Source organism: Idiotropiscis lumnitzeri, chromosome 7 (assembly GCF_059441095.1).
Source record: "Idiotropiscis lumnitzeri isolate Australia: NSW breed Sydney's pygmy pipehorse chromosome 7, RoL_Ilum_1.0, whole genome shotgun sequence".
In the NCBI taxonomy this organism is placed as follows: Eukaryota; Metazoa; Chordata; class Actinopteri; order Syngnathiformes; family Syngnathidae; genus Idiotropiscis; species Idiotropiscis lumnitzeri.
This window is the reverse complement of record NC_142397.1, coordinates 23,421,684-23,439,139: the sequence shown is the minus strand read 5'-3', so window position 1 is coordinate 23,439,139 and position 17,456 is coordinate 23,421,684. Positions and strand designations below refer to the sequence as shown.

General features: G+C 45.0%; 1 protein-coding gene across 9 annotated transcripts in view; it reads right to left on the bottom strand.

The window, feature by feature from the left end:
* Positions 1-17,456, bottom strand: part of bcas3 (BCAS3 microtubule associated cell migration factor) — a 474,526-nt gene that overhangs the window by 16,402 nt on the left and 440,668 nt on the right. Inside the window, exon 24 of one of the 9 annotated variants that reach the window (XM_088299832.1) lies at positions 3,637-3,659. The exons of 7 other annotated variants lie outside the window; for them this stretch is intronic. In XM_088299832.1, the coding sequence (XP_088155958.1) occupies positions 3,652-3,659 (8 nt within the window). In that variant the 3' untranslated portion in view covers positions 3,637-3,651. Of the gene's footprint in view, positions 1-3,636; positions 3,660-15,400; positions 15,667-17,456 lie in introns of those variants that run through there. One more of the 9 variants, XM_088299830.1, reaches the window with a different exon arrangement.

Below are 17,456 nucleotides of genomic sequence, written 5' to 3'. Positions count from 1 at the left end.
TCCGCTGGGAAAATAGGGCTCCCACTCTTGTGTCTGACACATCGACCTCCACCGCAAATTGGAGGCATGGGTCAGGGTGCTTGAGGATGGCACTTGTGAATAGTGAGAGGGATCAGTGAGAGGTAAACGGTACTTGTTTGTCAGGTTCGCCAATTTGACATATAGGGTTCATAGCTGAAAGGAGAGACACGCAGCCCAAGTGGAGACAGAAAGGTTAACAAAGTTTATTTGGCAACTTCATCTCCCTTCTGTTCCTCGATGTTTTTCATACATTCCCTTTTATAACATCGAGGAATCAGATTACACTTCGAGAAATCAGATTACATTCAAGGGTGGTACAGTTCGTCTTCTCAAAAGCTGGTTTAGTCCGGTTTATCATGAGCGTGCCGTCGTGGGTCGCAGCTGACTTTGACGTCAGCATCTCTTATCAGGACCTAGCACGATGTTGCTTGCTTCAGACTTTGAGGCCAACTTCTTTATCAGGACTCATCACGATGTTGTTTACTTCATCCTCACTTCTGAAGAAGTGCCACCGTCCTGCCAATTGCAGGCACCTCTCTGCAGTAGAGATGTCCTCCTGTACCTCCACTCTGACTGTAAACACTCAAGCATAGTCCACTACACTAATTTGCAACATGATATGTGCACCATGTATTGAAATAAAGTTGCGTCATGGCAAATGTATAATAACCTCTAAATATTATTCTAACATTCCCCCCTGTTTATTCAACATTTGCCCCAAATATTATCATCAATGGAATTTCCAAAGATTTAATTCCATCAAATCATTAGCTTGATAGCAAATGTAAACCCCTCTATTTTTCTTTATTTAACTTTAATGTATTTGAGCGTTTTGGATTAACGAATAGGATCTCCCAGGTAAATTCAGTCGTCGTCATCAACTTGGTCATCACTGTCTCCTCCATCACCAGCACTTCTGTAATTAATCAAAGGATATATTTCCTGTAGTTTGGAATTTGTTGGAGCGAGAGCTGTTGAGATAAGTCGGAAAAGCAAAACGCGAATGCAGGGAATACAACAACATCCACACAGTACAAGGATTGAGGTGAACATTGTTATAGAAATCATTACAGAAAATACCATATTTTTATATTTACCAAACGTTTTGTTCCACCACTCATGCAGAGGTAGTCACACCTGAGTGTTCCTTCATCTTACGGTTCAGGGTGCGCAAGCCTGCAATGGCTCTTGTGACGGACCCTTCCGGAGAAGTGTTGTTAGGAATGAAAGTACAACATTGATCCCCAATCATGGCGCAAACCCCTCCTCTCTCTGCCAACAGCCTGTCCACCGCGATGCGGTTTTGAAATGCCATGAGTGATGTTGCTGCCAATTGTTCTTTTGGACCAATTTTACGTCACCCCAGATGGAAGGACGACGAAGGACCAATTGTTCTTTAATAGCTATAAATCCTTCTTCAATGAAGTTCCCCAATCTTTGCACGTTATAGTGTATGTAATTTATTCGATCCACATTCTTATTCGGTGTAATCCAAAGAAGAATGGACTCGAACCCCGCTGCGATTTGATTTACCAACTTATACTCATCTGGTACACCCCTTGGTTGGCCAATTGCATCCAAATAAGTCATATCACCATCCCTCCAGGAAGCACTTCGTCTTTTCCTGGCGTAATAATAGGGGTATTCGTCGGCTTCAACTGCCTTTTGAATATCCCTTGCTGTGGATGGAAAAATAGACACTGGTAAGAGAAGTGACACCAATGCACAAGTTCCAACTGCGTCCTTTAATGAATCAAATAATTTAGTACCCCCACACCACCACCACACATCGCTGCGTGGCAGTAGTGTACCTGCTTGGAGTACAGTTGTCTTACACCACTTGTGTTCCTGTGAGATTAACACAAGTAAAGTTAGCCACTGCCACATCGGTAGAAAAGATAGGCTTATCTTTCGTTGCCTTAATCGCAGCGTACACATCATTCCAAGCAATGCAGTCCGCATTAGGTGTTAATTTCATCATTACTTCTAAAAGGCATGTTGATGGAAGAGCTGTTGGAATTACTCATAGTAATGGTCTCGGACACATGCATGAAACACAGCTTTTAGTGCAACCAAAACTACACAACACAAAATCTCAATTTTTTATCCACGCGAAAATCATGTCAACCGAGAGACCCCTAATAGGGTAGGGTTGAGATGACTTTTTACAATGCACAAGGTGTATGTTGCTTGGGGAAACTGTCCTCGTTTTGGGCTTATGTTTCCCTGACAATTGTGTCGAGCACAGATCATACAGGCTCTTCAAAAAATCTTTTGAGAAAAAATTAAACCCATATGTTGTATAAAATTGGTTTATCTGTCTTACCATACCATCCCTCCTGTTTGACATGTGTGTGACAACATGTGTCAATATTGCGAAAAATATTTTTTGGAAGAATTGTTTTTTTTTTCTGAACTGACATATATGCCATTAGTCAAAGTAGCTCCTTTTTCTAGCCATAGATTTTCTCTTGCATAAGACTTTGTTGTTGCATGTCTGCAAGGATGTTGCCTCGCAGAACGTTATCTATCAGCGCACACACAGCCACACCTATGAATGGCTGGTAGCTGCTTCTTTTGCTGTCTTATCTTTCCTAAAGTAACATCATCAGTATCCACAGTATGTGTGGAACATTTAAATGTTGCAATTTGGTCTTGTTATTTTTATCTAGTTTCCGTCTTTGTGCCATTGTCATCCAAAATTCTGTATCTTCATATCCGTCTTTATTCACCTCTTTTTTTTTTTTTTTTCTTCTTTCTCTCCTCTCTTCGTTTTATTTTGTAAGTCGACTATTTTTTGTGTACTAAGCTGACCAGCGAATTTATATTTTGTTATCCATGAGTTTAAATGTTTTACTTTTTCCGGACATTGGCTTTCTATAAATTTCCAGTCCTTACACGTCAATTGTTGTTTCGGATCCTTTTTGCTAGCTTTTTTACTGTTTGATTTCCCCATGTTGCAAGACAGTGGTTCACCTAGGGTGACTAACCTGTCCTCCAGTCCCTGAACAGGCTGACAATTGCTCTGTCTTAGGTAATTCCCAAGCTTCTACCACAAGTGGCGGAGAATTCGTGCCTCTGCTTCCCAGACAGTTGTCAGTTAATTTTCCTGTTCCAAAATGAGGTTGCAAGCCTCCATGCACACTTTTCCATTCACACTATTTTTCCCCCTTTTTTTTCCCTTTCAAACGCGCGTGGAGGATACACCCCTGTTATCCTCTATCAGTTTTATAGACTATCTCTGTCTCTTCACGTAACATTGACTAGTATCCTTACGGTTTTACACAGTTTTAAAGACTTACTCTGTCTAGTCGTAGTGGCGTCCGCCCTCCAATATCCCCACGGAATTTAACTACTTATTTGCAGAGGAGTCCGCCCTCCTGTTAATGCGGAATTTAACTACGTACCCCTTCAAATGCCCACATTTATCACACTCATTCATCACATTCGGACTTCACACACTCACCCAAGATGAGCTGAACGTCTCTCTCCGCAGCCTCCCTTCAACTTTCAGCATCCAGTAGCAAAGTCGAGGACCAGGTCCAAAAAAAGAAAGAATCCTTATCTTGTCGTGGCCACGATTGTCCCCGGTCGTCGGCTTCGCCCCTGGACGCCTCCAGTATGTTGGGTTCACGGCTCTGAAGGACCAATTTTATGTCAGGTTCGCCAATTTGACATATAGGGTTCATAGCTGAAAGGAGAGACACGCAGCCCAAGTGGAGACAGAAAGGTTAACAAAGTTTATTTGGCAACTTCATCTCCCTTCTGTTCCTCGATGTTTTTCATACATTCCCTTTTATAACATCGAGGAATCAGATTACACTTTGAGAAATCAGATAACATTCAAGGGTGGTACAGTTCGTCTTCTCAAAAGCTGGTTTAGTCCGGTTTATCATGAGCGTGCCGTCGTGGGTCGCAGCTGACTTTGACGTCAGCATCTCTTATCAGGACCTAGCACGATGTTGCTTGCTTCAGACTTTGAGGCCAACTTCTTTATCAGGACTCATCACGATGTTGTTTACTTCATCCTCACTTCTGAAGAAGTGCCACCGTCCTGCCAATTGCAGGCACCTCTCTGCAGTAGAGATGTCCTCCTGTACCTCCACTCTGACTGTAAACACTCAAGCATAGTCCACTACACTAATTTGCAACATGATATGTGCACCATGTATTTAAATAAAGTTGCGTCATGGCAAATGTATAATAACCTCTAAATATTATTCTAACATTGTTCTTGACCGTTATCTAGTTAAGGCCCCGAAAGTCAATAAATGGATGAAGTGTAGTGTCCTCCTTTTTTAAAAAGAAAAATCCTGCTCCTACGGGAAAAGAAGATGGATGGATTAGAACAGAAGCCAGAGAGTAAGGTATGTAATTCTCCATAGCCTCCCTCGCTGGCTGAGACAGATTATACAATTTGCTGAACAGAAGGGGAGCGCCAGGGAGTAGATCTATGGCACAGTCGTAAGGTTGACGAGGAGGCAAAGCATGAGCTAACTCTTGACTGAAGGCTGTGGTCAAACTGTGGTACTCTGGAGGGCACTTTGGAGAAGTCAGTGGGTTCTGAATTGGAGTGTGACTTAACAGAGTTGACCTGAGGTAGGGTTGATCCAAAACACACTGAGTGAGATCCGACCAGTTGATTAGTGGATTATAGCGTCTTAACCAGAGCAGACCAAGAATAGCAGGAGAAGTGGCGGGGGATGATGAACAATTGAATGGATTCCTTGTGATTCCCTGAGATGGTGAGCGGGAAGAGAACGATGGGTTAACCGAGATATGAATCTACCGTCTACTGCCTCTACCACCTTAGGAACAGCATGAGCTTCCAGGGGAATGTTGGCCTCCTTCACAAAGGCTTGTTCTGCGAAACTATTATCTGTCAATGATAGTCTCTCTCGTCTGTTCTCTAAGGCAATTATCTACTTTTATGGCTTGAAAAATCAACTTCTCAATGGAGGAAGGATCGTCTCACTACACCAACTGATCTGGGCTGGATCAGTTCAGGGAGTTAATTGGTTAAACTGGGCCTTGGTTTGCTGTATATTGATCGACAGTGTCCGTTGTGAGTCCATGATGTTTTGGAGAAGCTGTTCATGTTTACCTACCAAACTTTCTTGAGCACGGAGGGCTTCCTGTAATGGGTGGGAGTCTCTGGGTGCATTGCTTTGGGCAGATGATTCTGTTAGGGCTCACAATATGATCGTAGAGTTGGACCCAAATCCGAAGAGGAAACAGGAAGAGAGATGAGTGTGGTTAATCATATGGTTTAATGATTAACAATGCACACGAGCTGTGTCCGATTTCCTGACGGCCAGAAATTCAGTGATGACTTGAGGGGTAGTCCAAAGGATCCGTGGTGGAAGAGTTTGGCCTTGGGTTAACGAGGTGAGTGAGGCTGGGATCAGGGCTCAGCAGCAACTTTCTGGAGGCACACTATGATGAGAACAGGTGAAAAAAGGGAAAGAGACACTCCAAAAATATCTAAGCATGAGACTGTAGCGTCGGCCGACGGACCACTGTGAGAGTCCATTATAAAGCACCAAATCCCCAATTCAGAAAAAGAAGTTGTTCATAAGCACTTTTCACTTTATGGATTGCATGAATTTATATTTCATCGTTGTAAAAGTATTCACACTGTTGCACAAATGTTATTTTGAGTCAGAAATTATTGCACACCATCACAGCCTGCATTTAGTCATCTGTAACTCGTATAAGCTTGATCACTCACTTGTCCACAGTCAGACCATGCTTGTCAGCAGACATCAGTCATGAAGTGCAAGGAGCTGTCAGAAGACCTCAGATATAAAGTTGAGAGAAGCATTGAGATGGACAAAGCTGGGCAGCCAACGCAGGTTCATCAATATGTCAAGTACTATTGCGTCACTGGTCGAGAGTGAAAGTGCCATGGTACCTCTGTAAACCTCTGAAGATCACAGCAAAATGCAAGATGATACTGCTCAGGGAAGTGAGCCTGAAGAAGTCTCTCCAGGTCGCTGGGACAAATGTACACAAGTCCATAATATTCCACACTTTACACAAAGAAGATCTCTATGGGCATGTTGCAAAGAAGAAGCTATACCTGAACAAAAAGCGCCTCAAGGCTCGTTTGCAGTATGCTACCATACATCTTAAAGACACTCTAGCGATGTGGGAAAGAGTAATCTCGTCAGATTAAATGAAAATGGAACTTTTTTTACTAAACAAAAGGAAGTTTATAGTTTTGGCACAAATCTAACACAGCTGATTATCTGGTTCAAACCATCCCGACTGTGAAACATGGAGGTGGCAACATAATGATAAATGACTGTTTATCTTCAACCTGTCCTGGTGACCTTGTCCTTGTGTAAGGGACTATGTATAGTACAAAACACATTGACATCCTGGAGAAGAACCTCTTCAAGTATTCAAAAAGCCTGAACCTTAGGAGGATGTTCACCTTCCAGTAGCAAAACATACTGTTTGAGTGACACAAAAATGGATCAGGGAGAAGCAAGTGAAAGTTCTAAACTGACCAAAATAAAAGCCCGATCTCAAACCAATAGAAAACCTGTGGTGGGATCTGAAGATTGCCGTCCACCGGAGATCACCAAGGAACATGACTCCGCTGGAGTGGTATTACAAAGAGGAGTGGGAGAAACTGTTCAAACAACATTGCACAAAACGCATTGCTGGCCAAAGCAATTGGAAGCTGTTATTCCTCCAAAGGAGCTGCAACCACGTACTGACTATGGCTTGATGACTTGGTGTGAATAATTTTGAATCAATGAAACAGACTTGCGCAATTGTAAAGAACACTTGTGAACACATGCAGTGATGGATTGTTGTGATTGTGCTATTTCCTCTCATGTAAACAGGTGAAATACACTTTTCCTTTGGTCTGTCCTAAGAAATTGAGTGTTGCTCATAGTTGTGAATACTTTTGCAACCTAATTTTACGTATAAAGACACATACCACCCCAAATATCCATCAATGATACAATGTACTTCTTATTTGTCCCACTAAGTCAAATCTTGGGTCATCTTACCAGACTTTAAACAATTTCAATTGTGCGCTCGCCAGTATGCATCCATCTTTTTTTTAAACTTTCCCACGGACCCTTCAGCTGCTGTTCTCCTTTTCTTGAAGACTGGGACTTGTGCCACATAAGGTTTTTAATTCAGTCAGCCCAGCTTGTCTGTGGTTTGGAGACAGCCTTGGTCAGGCCTCTCACCCTGTCATGAGTGGCCTCATGTGCTGAGTTGTAAATAGAGAACACTCTGATTTGGCTGGAAATGGAGTCTAAAATTGTATCTTATTCTTCTGCAGCACCTACTTCGATTTTGTGTATTCACAGTGGCTCCTCAAGGTCTCCGGTGCATAGTCCTGGTCGACAAAGACTCTCTTCTCTTCATACAGAAACTCCTTCTAGCACCAGACATTCTACAGGACCTCCTCTTTAATTTTACTAATAACAAACTTAACAGGATCATCCAAACCCCCTTCAAGGTTCGTCAATGAGGTGTTTATCCCAAAAATGAATGCCCAGTCGCACCGCGACCCTGACGGCAGCAAGCGGTGCAGGATGTAAACGTACTCAACGGCTCAGTGCCACATGTCTGGACGTTAACATGCTGTTCTGCTAACCGTGTCTCTAGCGACTGAAAGCGAATGCTGTCTTTAGCAGTGCTGTTACTTTTAATACCACCGCAGTGGTGACTACTGTTTGCAGTGGGGGGTAAGCATCTATTCCTGTCTGCTGGCTGCCTTCTGACACCTAACAAAACTTCAATGTAGCTAAATGTCTGAAATATAACAATTCGGGGTTTGTGTGCGCATTCATGCTCTTGTCCGCTTCTGCCTGAGTAAGTGGAAAAGCAATCAGTAAGGTATTATTGATTTTGTAGAGGTGATGATATGAGCACATTTACTTCAATCAATAAAAAATATTGCCTAGAACCCTTTTGTATTTTCACAGGTTGAAGTGGACAAGAGTAGCATTTGAATTTTGGTGGCTACTGGTTGCAGTCTTAGATGCCAGAACTTACAAACCAAGCAATATTACAATGCTTGCCTCCCTACTGTAACGTAGACAGATGAGAAAAATAACTAGCCGAGCTCCAAAAGGGGGCAACCTAATGTGTCATAAATCTCATCACAAAAAAGCCCTTAAATCACTACAGAGTCTTTTGGGAGGCAAGTGGGGGGTGAACTGTAGAACTCATGGCATTTTTACATGCCTACCTATTACCGTATCATGGTTAGTTTTTTGTTCTGTCATGTGTGTTTGTTTTCACCCAGCTGGAATGGGGGCGTTTCTTACCGGCGCGTCGTTCTGGGTCGTGGCTGGAGAGGCGCGCCCACCAGCCACACACCTGCCACTCGTCATGCTAATGGTTGCGGATCTATTTAAGGAATTTGTGCAGTCAACTCAGTGTCGGAAGATTCTCCTTGCTCATGGTCCCAAGCTGCGAATTATTAGACGCTTCGTTGTTGCTTTCCGAGAATTTTGTTCGTGTTCATTCGTAAGTGTTTCCTTTCTCCTTTATTTATTATCTCCGTTGTGGTTGTTCATCAATTGGCTTTCCTTGCCCTTCTGCGGCAAGCGAATTTCGTTTCAATTTTGTTCCTTGCCTTTTGCAAACGTTTTTCGTTCCCGTCATTATTCCCTTGGTGTGTTTTTCCACCAGTGTTGTTGTGTTGTTGCACTTTGTCGGTCTCGCGTATGATATATATAGTTTTGTGTAAAATAAATATCTTTGTTAAATCCATCTTTCTGTGTCTGCGCTTTAAAGAGTCCCAACCTTTTTCCAGAGGTTCTGGAAAAACCTTAACAGATTCTTCCGACCATGGACTCTGCGGACGCAGAAAAGATTTGCAAGGCTTTGGCCAGCCAAGATTGAACTTGTGGATCTCCGCAATGCAGTCGGCCAGCTGGCCCACTGTTTTGAGAGTTTAGATGCCCGCATAGGTTGTCTGCTCTCACAAACTGTATCGGGTTCCGATCTGAACGCCTCCGCCCGGTTACCACGGTCGCGAGCCGAATTTACCTCACCCGTCCCGTTATGGGGGGGAACCCGGCCTTTGTGGGAGGTTCATTCATCAATGTAGTTTAATCTTTGATCAACAGCCCCTTACATATGTTCATGACAGCACCAGAGTAGCCTTCATGATGAGTTTATTGACTGGCCAGGCTAGTGCTTGGGCCATGGCGGAGTTTCAGCGGGTGTTTCATCACGCAGTTCGGGGAAAGGAGGCTGGGGGTGAACGATTAGATGGCACACAAGGCAGCCGGTCGGTGGCCGACTATTGTATTGCTTTCCGCATTCTCGCGGCGGAAAGTGGTTTTGAGGACTGTGCCTTACGAACCGTGTTTCGCCGTGGACTTAACTCTTCTTAAAGGATGAGCTTGCTGTCCGATACGGCGTCCCTGGAGGAGCTCATCAGTCTGGCGATACGACTGGACAACCGCCTGAGAGAGAGACGCCGAGAAAGAGGAGCTGAGCACCCCCGCACAGTGGCCCTGCAACCCTGGGTCCTAGTGACCCACCCTTCCGATAAACCCATACAGCTGCGAGGAGGTCGGCTGGATACGGTGGAACGACAGCGGCGGCTCAGGTGGGGTCCTGCTACTACTGTGGCTTACCGGGCCACCGGGTGTCTTCATGTCAGACACGACCCTCACGCCGGGCACCACCACCAACGCAAGGAGGACTTTGTAAGTCGGCTACCAGCCACATTGAGCACCCCGACTTCGGGGAAGAGAACTCAAGCCTCGAGGTCCAAGGACAAATGGACAAAGGACCCAACGATACTAAGAGACTTGAGATGGACGGGGAGATTATTGGACTGAATACCAGTATCCGAATTCGTGCCCTTGTTGATGCGGGAGCGGATGATTGGTTACTCCGTCAATGAATTAGAAAATCTGAGAGAGTTTGCGATCTCGACGGACGGCTCATGGCGGATATTAAACAGGTAACTCGACCGTTAACCTTAAAATTATCAGGTAATCATGTAGAGAAATGGTCCTTTTTTGTCATGCCCTCCAGAGCAGCCCCAATTGTTCTTGGGTTACCCTGGTTGAAGTCTCACAAACTGGTGATAGATTGGGATAGGCTGTCAATTGAAAATTGGAGCCACCGGGTGTCTTCATGTCCGACACGACCCTCACGCCGGGCACCACCACCAACGCAAGGAGGACTCTGTAAGTCGGCTACCAGCCACATTGAGCACCCCGACTCCGGGGAAGAGAACTCAAGCCTCGAGGTCCAAGGACAAATGGACAAAGGACCCAACGATACTAAGAGACTTGAGATGGACGGGGAGATTATTGGACTGAATACCAGTATCCGAATTCGTGCCCTTGTTGATGCGGGAGCGGATGATTGGTTACTCCGTCAATGAATTAGAAAATCTGAGAGAGTTTGCGATCTCGACGGACGGCTCATGGCGGATATTAAACAGGTAACTCGACCGTTAACCTTAAAATTATCAGGTAATCATGTAGAGAAATGGTCCTTTTTTGTCATGCCCTCCAGAGCAGCCCCAATTGTTCTTGGGTTACCCTGGTTGAAGTCTCACAAACTGGTGATAGATTGGGATAGGCTGTCAATTGAAAATTGGAGCCCTTACTGTTCCGCTCATTGTTTACGCTCAACGGAAGAAGGGCTAAGTACCCGTGCCACGCCACCTGAAATTATTTGCTTAGATAATGTTCCTGAAGTTTACCATGATCTCCGCTCTGTTTTCAGCAAAGATAATGCTCAATCCTTACTTCCGCACCGATCATATGATTGCGCCATCGAGCTCGTTCCTAACTTCCTTCTGCTTGGCCCTATAAGGTATTCCAGCCCGAGCAAGCAGTTCTGAAAGAGTATATCACCAACTCCCTTGCGGCGGGGTTGATTCGGCCTTCAAAATCCCCGGTGGGATCTGGATTTTTTTTCGTAGAAAACAAGGATAAGACATTACGCCCTTGTGTGGACTACAATGGTCTGAATGATATCACGGTTAAGAATCGCTACCCGCTTCCGTTGCTGGACTCAGCTTTTGCTCCGTTGCAATCAGCAACAGTGTTTTCCAAATTAGATTTACGTAGCGCTTACCATTTGGTGAAAATACGCGAGGGAGATGAATGGAAGACAGCCTTCAAGACGTCCTTGGGGCATTTTGATTATTTGGTAATGCCTCAATGCTCCCGCAGTTTTTCAGAGTCTTATCAATGACGTCTTAAGAGATATGTTGAACGTCTGTTGTTTTGTTTACCTTGATGACATTTTAATTTTCTCGAGTTCCGTAGAGGAACACCAACGACACGTCTGGGCCGTCTTGCAACGTTTACTTGAAAACAAGTTGTACGTCAAGGCGGAGAAGTGCGAGTTTCACAAAAGTCCAGTTCAGTTCTTAGGCTCTATCGTCAAGAAAGGGCAGATTAAGGCCGATCCGGCCAAGACCCGTGCCGTGGTAGAATGGCCGACACCCTCTAACCGTAAACAGTTGCAGCGTTTCCTGGGTTTCGCGAACTTTTACCGCCGGTTCATTAAGAATTACAGCTGCCAAGCATTACCCCTCACTTGCCTCACATCTGTCAGGACGCACTTTATGTGGGATCAAGGGGCTGAAACCGCTTTCCGTGGCCTCAAACGAGCCTTCACAAACCCGCCTGTATTGCGTCACCCTAACCCTGAATTCCCTTTTATCGTAGAGGTGGACGCTTCTGATTCAGGAGTGGGGGTGGTGTTATCTCTGCGTTCTCCAGTCGACCAGAGATTTCATCCCTGCACCTACCTTTCCCGCCGGCTCAGTCCGGCCGAAGCAAACTACGACGTGGGCAATTGGGAACTGTTGGCGGTGGTCCTTGCATTACAAGAATGGAGACACTGGCTGGAGGGCTCCATAAAACCATTCACCGTGTTCACTGATGATAAGAATCTCTTATACATCCGGACTGTTAAGAGACTTAATCCTCGGCTAGCACGTTGGTCCTTGTTGCTAAGCCGATATAACTACACCCTAACATATCGCCCTGGTTCCAAGAATACCAAGCCGGACGCCCTGTCACGCATCCATGATCCAGTGGAGGAGAGGCTGGGACCTGACAGCATGGTGCAAGACCATTGCTTGGTGGGGTCCTTACAATGGGCAATAGAGCAAAGAATCCAGGGGGCACAGGACGATGCCAACAACCCGTCTGGGTGCCCATTGGGCCGATTGTTTGTGCCGACTCAACTTCGCGCCGAGGTGTTAAAGTGGGGCCACTCCTCCAAGGTGGCATGCCATCCCGGGGTTCGTAGTACCCTCTGGCTCATCGCCCAACGTTTTTGGTGGCCAGAGTTGGGGAATGATGTCACGGACTTTGTCAAGGCCTGCCCCGCCTGCGCATCGGGTAAAGCGTCGCATCAGCCTCCAGCGGGATTGCTGCACCCATTGCCAATACCTCGGTCACACATAGGCCTGGACTTTGTCACTAGTCTACCTGCCCCTCGTGGCAACTCCGTCATACTCACCATTGTGGATTGCTTCTCCAAGTCTGCTCACTTTGTCGCCTTGCCTAAACTTCCGTCTGCACTAGAGACGGCAACCTGCTTCTGCTTCATGTTTTCAGGCTTCACGAAATCCCGACTGACTTGGTGTCCGACCGAGGTCCACAATTCGTGTCCCGGGTGTGGAAGCGCTTCTACCGGTCCCTGGGGGCTACGTCGAGCCTGTCATCCGGATACCACCCTCAGTCCAATGGTCCGTCAGAAAGGACGAATCAGGACCTTGAAACTGCCCTGCGGTGCGTGTGCCTCAATCGGCCGTCCTTGTGGGCCGCCCATCTGCCATGGGTGGAGTATGCACACAACACGCTGGTCTCGTCTGCCACGGGGGGCTCTCCCTTCATGACCACCGATGGCTACCAGCCACCACTGTTTCCATCCCAGGAGGGGGCGGTGGAGGTTCCGTCCGTCCAGCTCCATCTTCAGCGGGCGCATCGCGTCTGGAGGGAGGCAAGGACGGCCCTGTGCCGCACCGCCGAGCGCAGTCGGCGGATCACTGACCGCCGTCGGCGCCCGACCCGGTCTACAGAATGGGCGATAAAGTGTGGCTGTCAACCTGGCGGGAACGTCCCCGTAAACTTGGCCCGCGATTTGTGGGTCCATTTGAGGTGGAGGCGGTTATTAACCCAATGTCAGTCAGGCTCAAGCTGCCCCCCACCATGAAGAGCCATCCGGTGTTCCATGTGTGACTGGTCAAGCCTGTGTCATCGTGTCCTCTGGTTCGTCCTTCCACCCCACCTCCTCCACCGAGAATCATTGACGGTGGTCCAGTGTACACGGCGCGGGAAATATTGGACTCTGGGCGCAGGGGCAGGGGGTCCAGTACCTGGTTGACTGGGAAGGCTATGGTCCGGAGGAGCGTCATTGGGTCCCCCACTCCTGGATCGTGTGTCCATCCCTCATTCTGGATTTCCACGCGTCTCATCCGTTCAAGCCGGGTGGTCCGCCAGGAGGCGTCCATTAAGGGGGGGTACTGTCATGGTCTGTTTTTTGTTCTGTCATGTGTGTTTGTTTTTTACCCAGCTGGAGTGGCGGCGTTTCCTCCCGGCGCGTCGTTCTGGGTCGTGGCTGGAGAGGCGCGCCCACCAGCCACACACCTGCCACTCGTCATGCTATTGATTGCAGATCTATTAAAGGAATTCGTGCAGTCAACTCAGTGTCGGAAGATTCTCCTTGCTCATGCTCATGGTCCCAAGCTGCGAATTGTTAGATGCCTCGTTGTTGCTTTCCGAGAATTTTGTTCGTGTTCATTCGTACGTGTTTTCTTTTCTCATTTATTGATTATCTCGGTCGTGCTCGTTCGTCAATTGTCTTTCCTTGCCCTTCTGCGACAAGCGATTTTCGTTTCAATTTTGTTCCTTTCCTTTTGCAAGCGTTTTTCGTTCCCGTCGTTATTCCCCTGGTGTGTTTTTTCCACCAGCGTCCTTTGTTGCACTTTGTCAGTCTCGCGTATGATATATATAGTTTTTTGTAAAATAAATATCTTTGTTAAATCCATCTTTCTGTGTCTGCGCTTTAAAGAGTCCAGACCTTTTTCCAGAGGTTCTGGAAAAACCTTAACAAGTCATAATGCTGGTTTGCCATTAAATTGGACGTTTATTTCAACACTTGTTTGGTGCTCAAGTGTTTTATTAATTCTTGATTTTATTTCAGAGTAACAAAACGTTTAATAACCAGACACGTAGTCATCCACTTTATTTGACAAGCCTGCACATTGTAGCACATGACAACAAATATAAACATAGGGGCATGGCCACCATGAGTGGTGTCCCAAATATGACAGATGTTTATGTATGTAGGCATAATTGTTGTTTAGTATTATCACCATTATGACCTATAATCGTGATTATTATGATGATTTTAAATGACATTGTTCGTTAACCTCACAACTTGTTTAGTAATATGTTTTTTTTCTCTTTTTTTTGTAAAGTCTGGTGCGTTATCGCCAAACACGAATTGAACTGTTGAACGTGATTACGTTACATTAATGCAAGCACATAAATTGGGGCAAATTCCCACCGAGCGATGCATTTGATGTGGAGCATAGTGGTGAAATTGACTTAAGCTGTGTGCATCTGGATAATGATAATAACATAGACACCACACTGTTTAACATTTCCAAGGTTTGTTCCTCTTCCACAAGTACAGAGTAGCAAAAGAAGTCAAATAGCCGCGGTTGTTCACAAAATGGGACAAGGAAAATATTAATCAGGGGCGGGGTGGGGTTTTCCCTACTGGATCGGAAATGTAAATGCAGAGTCTGTCACTCACTTGTGAATCTTCACGAAAGACCAAACAGTAGCCAGCATCAGGCGGTGAAGGGTCGTGACTGAACGTACTGCCACGCTATTGCAGTTTACGAAAGGTTCAGTGAAGGAACGTCCAGGTCATGAATGAGTCAGTAATGGGAATGTGTCGCCTTTTAGGTTCACTAACAAGTCGGTGAACGACTCTTTTGAATGAATCTTTTTGATGAATTGATTGTAATGATTCAGTTCAATTTACAGAACTGTCATGCCCATCACTAGTACAAAGTCTACAAAAATCCCAAAAGAAGTAAAACTACACTCATGCACCGTTAGACTGCCCTTTGCACAAGACATAATGTTGCATACGAAAAACAGGGAACTTGTTTTCTCTTGCTGTCCCCAACTTTGCTGTCCCAGTTAAAAACACACATATGCATATACGCGCGCACACACACACGCACACCCACCCCCGCACACCCCCGCACCCAACCACATACACACACACACGCACACACACACACAAACGAACACACGGGACAATCTCCAAACTATTAGTCCATTTTATAACCAGAGGGCCATGTTGTCCCTTTGCTCAAACCAAACAGAAAGAAGAAAGTGAAAGGGGGAGAAAATGAGTGCACTTAGTGAAAGCCCCTCAACACTGTCCTGACAAATTGATAAAAGAAACCCAAAGAAAGAAGACCAAGGAAATGAATCTTGGGAGAGCATAAATGAACAGAAAATACATGCAGAAGAAGCTACAACTGCTGTGAAAGCAGAGTGTGGCCACAATATCTGTTCCTCAGCACCCTTCACCTTTATGACCCCGCGCCCCTTCTTCCTGCTCTCGTTTGGTCTCACTTTTCGTCTTTCTCTGCAAAACAAGAAGAGTTTGACTATAATGTGAAGCGACAGTGTGAGACAATGAATAACTCTTGTGTTCACTTGAATCCAGAGCCGCTACCACTTGCCCCTCCTCCCCTTCATCCTTTCAACTCTACAGACAAGTCAAGCCTGGATATCATTGTATCATTTATCCAAGACTCCATTCTGCCACTCTGCCTGTTTTGCCTTGAGGGAAGTATGAAGTGTGCATGTGCGCGTGCATGGGTGTGTGTGTGTGTGTGTGTGTGTATACGCGCAAGAGGCAGGGAGGGATGGAGAGAGAAAGAGAGAGTGTTGTCTGGATACAGAATATAGTTGTTTTTATTCATGTCTTCACATTTTAGTATCACAACTTTGTGTGCTAGTTGTGTATGTCTCTTGTGGACTATGGGTAATGTTTTGTTTCCGTTGTTTTTAGATCACACTTCAGATGTCATTCACGGAAGGCATACAAATGTAGAGAGTAACACTATAATTGCTAGTTTAGAATTTGTAAATGCATGATGACCAATTAACTGCAGATCAAATAATAATTTGTAACTATTGAAGAATTATGAATGACAATTTTGTACAAATATGAACTTGTGATTAAAAAATATCCATTACTAATCATTATAAAGCATTAGAAAAAGATGAAGTCATGATAAAGGAATATTAACTCATATTGTATCATCATCAACACTGCCTAGTTTGTACATCTAACTACTGAATGATTATGAGTTAATTATTTGCGAAGATTAGTATGATTCTAGACTGTCATTATCATCAGCATTGTGTGTGTGTGTCTAAATTTCCTGAAAATACATTTACATCCCCCCATTTAAGAGACAACACATCATCCTGTTCAATTGATTGCTATGTTCTGTGACAATAACCAAACTATCTTTTTGGACTTCTGTTTTGGGCAGCCATGAAGTAAGAAGCACAGTTGCAGAGCTCATCCTTTAGTTAGGGCAACAATTACTTTATTCATTAATTATTTGACAAGTTGACTCTCAGTTAAGTAGTCGTTACGGAATGCCCAACTCAAACAAAAAGTCTGTTATACACGGATGGAAACAACTCACTCAGACAGATTAATTAATTTGCTGGAAGTGACACAGACAGCTGCCATGAATCTGAGGAGCTAAAGGCCAACTGAGTTACAGCTAACTTGTAAATGACACAATAAGAATTGAGAACATTCTGAGGTAAAAATTCTAAAACAAATTAAGACTGACTATATGACGTGGAAATGCGTATTTCAGAGACGGAGGAACGAGTGCAAGGGCTGGAAGGACCTACAAAAAAGTAGCTAAGGACTTTGGAAGACAGGATTATGGATTAAGAGGGTCCAGGGTGTTGAGATAATATAAAAATGTATGACATTGGCGAGGGGGCTGAGAGCAAATGCACCTCGAGAACATTTGTGGAACATTTATTTAAAGAGAAGTTGGGGTTGAAACCTACTGATCTCAAGATCGAGGGTGCACATCGTGCGCTGGGCCCGAAACCTTTTTGCGAGTCTCTCCCAACGTCTATAATAGTTACAGGGACACTTGATCCTGCTGAAAATTGGTACCTGTATACTGTATATTATATATTATCTATATTGATAAAAGAATAAAGAACAGGTGGAATAGGTATAAGAAATGCAAACACAATGAGGGTTAATTAGCTACATGAAAAATAAACATGAACAGAAATGGTGTCCGGTGTTCATGTTAATGTTTTGGGGACACTGCTGTCCTTGCTCTAATAGAGAGGCAGTTGCTTTGCATGAAGTGGAAACACAGAGAA